General features: G+C 44.4%; 1 protein-coding gene across 2 annotated transcripts in view; it reads right to left on the bottom strand.

The window, feature by feature from the left end:
• Positions 1–744: 744 nt before the first annotated feature.
• The window catches only part of LOC147636218 (serrate RNA effector molecule-like), a 10,507-nt gene continuing 8,555 nt past the window's right edge, over positions 745–2,696 (bottom strand). For both annotated transcript variants that reach the window (XM_086801646.1, XM_086801648.1), the window contains exons 8-12: positions 2,202–2,696; positions 2,069–2,111; positions 1,612–1,982; positions 1,206–1,457; positions 745–1,118 (exon numbers count right to left, since the gene is read on the bottom strand). The exon at positions 2,202–2,696 is cut by the window's right edge and continues 297 nt beyond it. In XM_086801646.1, the coding sequence (XP_086657772.1) occupies positions 1,058–1,118; positions 1,206–1,457; positions 1,612–1,982; positions 2,069–2,111; positions 2,202–2,696 (1,222 nt within the window). In that variant the 3' untranslated portion in view covers positions 745–1,057. The remainder of the gene's footprint in view (positions 1,119–1,205; positions 1,458–1,611; positions 1,983–2,068; positions 2,112–2,201) is intronic.

Here is a 2,696-nt window from a genome sequence, read left to right as displayed (position 1 = left end):
GGACCGACATTGCATGTTTCCTTCCACTACAAAAGTTCAGCAGGCTCTAAAGCATACGGTCCACCATTTAATCCATTCTTGAGATAAACCAATGTTTCCTTCGGCTACAAAAAAAAATCGTTTGCAGTTGATAAGATAGAGCTAGTAATTGGTAAGATGACTTGCACTTGAACATAACTTCTAACAATTACTCTTTAAGATAGAGCTAGTAATTGGTAAGATGACTTGCACTTGAACATAACTTCTAACAATCTCTTTAAGATGAACAAAACCCCTGTACCTGAACATGGCACGATCAACTAACAATGAAATAACTCGTAAGATAAAGTGGCAACCCAAGTACTTTTGAATTAGACAAAGATATCGAGATGACGAGTCTCATGTGCAAGAATAATCGTGTATATCATTTAGATGTTTTAACTTTTTTTATACTCACCATCTCAACAGGGCCACCAGATGGCATAACAAATCTACAAGAGATACTATAGCACTCCACTAGTAGCACATGGCATTGACAAAAAGGAGCATGCTAGAGATCAAGACAGTAACAGGCCACTTTTCAACTATCTGCATCGTCCTCCCCCCCAACTCCCCTGGGTACTAAAGTACCCCCCAACAGGGAGTAGTGCCACCCCCCCTATCACCTTTCTCCTTACCTTTTCTTACAATTCATTTCAATTAAGTAATTCATGTCCATTCCCCTACCTTAATTAGGGGTGCGAAAACAAAATAAGGCACGTGTACAACATATGCAAGTAAAAGCATCAGACATTTCACCACTAATACTACACCCTTACTACAATAGACCTCAATGTTTAATCCCACAAGCTACATGTAGCTTCAACTGTATACCTGGCCGGCATCTCAACGGCAGAATAGATGAGCTGAGCGGGAATTTAAGTGCCCCCCAATGACAGACTAAATACTAAACAAAAAGGTTCTAAATATTGCAGAGCTTTTGCTGATAATTTAAGAGCGTCTAGAGATAGCAATCATCTCTCCCCTACTGTGACGCACAAGTAGCATCTTTTCAATGCACAGCGGCACAAGGTGCCTTTCATAAGCTCCTGTAGTCAATTACAGTGACTTCGTCTTCCGGTGCATCAAGATCACGATAACTGCACACATACGATTTAAAATCAACAACTACAGTGTCTCAAGCAAATTGCACTTGCCATGCATTAAAAAAATGGCAGGGCACCTACCTCCGAAGGGAACGACGGGAGTCGTGATGCATATTTGGCAAAGGAAGTATCATAGGTGGCATGTCAATTAAACCCGGCCCCATCCTACCGCCTCCTGATGGCCCAGGTCGCTTCCTGTTGCCACGAGAATTACTTCCCTCGCTGTCAAAAGGACCATCATATACTCCTGGATGGAAAGGCCCTGCACCACCTTGCTCCCTCCACAAACGCATGGCAACTTCTGGAGGAGCAGGCACAAAAGGCCCAAGTGGTCTGCAACCAAGTTGTTTGTGAAAGCATGCTCAGCAAACATCACCAATAGTTCTAATGAGGCTTGTCAGTTTGATGCATTTTTATAGGTAACTAAAGCTTACACATTCAACAAATGCAAATTCCATTTCCTCACGTCTGTAAACTGAGCACTCACCCAGCGCCTGGAACAGGCATCAACACAGGAGGCATGCCCATGTCAGCACCAAAGGGTGGAGGCCCTCGCATCCCAGGTCCACCAAAAGGGTCAAACATTGCTGTATCGCCTCTCCCTCCTTCAAAAGACCCAGCAGAATCAAAGGGCCCACCTGATTGATATTCATGTGAGGGTGACTGCTCATTGTCCCTATCAAGCCGCTCATCATCACGACTCTTGTCAGGTTTGTCATTCTCTCTACCGCCTCCTCGACCCCCTCTATCTGTATCCTGCGATCCTCCACGACCCGAGGCTGGCAAAGGCAAACCAGCACTCATCCGTCCAGGCTCATCAGGCACGCCAGGTCTGGGAGGCCTGCGAGACCTATCTTTCTGAAACATGACAGTTGTTTAAGTCAATGGCAATGTCCACAAGTGTTTGCAGTTAAGCACAGGAAAATGCTTTTACCCCCTCATACCTGGAAAGCCATTACTGGAGTGGAGCCAGGAGCCTCTGGGTCACTGTTACCATCAAGAAGCTGAACCGTTATAACATGATAAGTCCAAACACAATTATAGCACTACAGAGTTTCTTTGGTTGTGATAGAGTACCTCATATAGTTTTCAAAATAGAGTTCTTCGTTAACTTTCACGGCTACGTCTGTGACGAGTTCAGGATGCTTCAATTTCAAATGCTTTTGTACGAATTCAGGCCCATGAAAAAGTTTTGTGCAGTTCTTTGCTCCACAACCATACTTCCACCCATACTTCTCATCTTTTATCTTCCGTATGTGGGGGTCCAGAGCTTGTGTCGTTGCAGACTCTATCTTTTCTTTGGCCAACATTATCTCCAAAGGATCATGACCCTGCAGTCTCCCTTGCCAAGTTGCATCAAGCTGCTTCTCCCATTCAGCAGAAAGTGCAGCATCCTCATTCACTTTGCCTTCTGCTCTAACATGACGCAGAACCTTGGGCTGTTCTTTGTATTCTTTTGACCCATAGTAGTCAATGAAATGAATACGCCATAAATAAGTCACAACAACATCCAAAAGCTCCACCCCTTCGTAACCCTTCACTTGATTGGCACCTCTGACAATCACAATAGGG

This window comes from Cibotium barometz, chromosome 8 (assembly GCF_041138505.1).
Source record: "Cibotium barometz isolate CiBa-2024 chromosome 8, ASM4113850v1, whole genome shotgun sequence".
In the NCBI taxonomy this organism is placed as follows: domain Eukaryota; kingdom Viridiplantae; phylum Streptophyta; class Polypodiopsida; order Cyatheales; family Cibotiaceae; genus Cibotium; species Cibotium barometz.
Note: the sequence above shows the minus strand (reverse complement) of the source record. Positions and strands in the feature narration are given on the sequence as shown.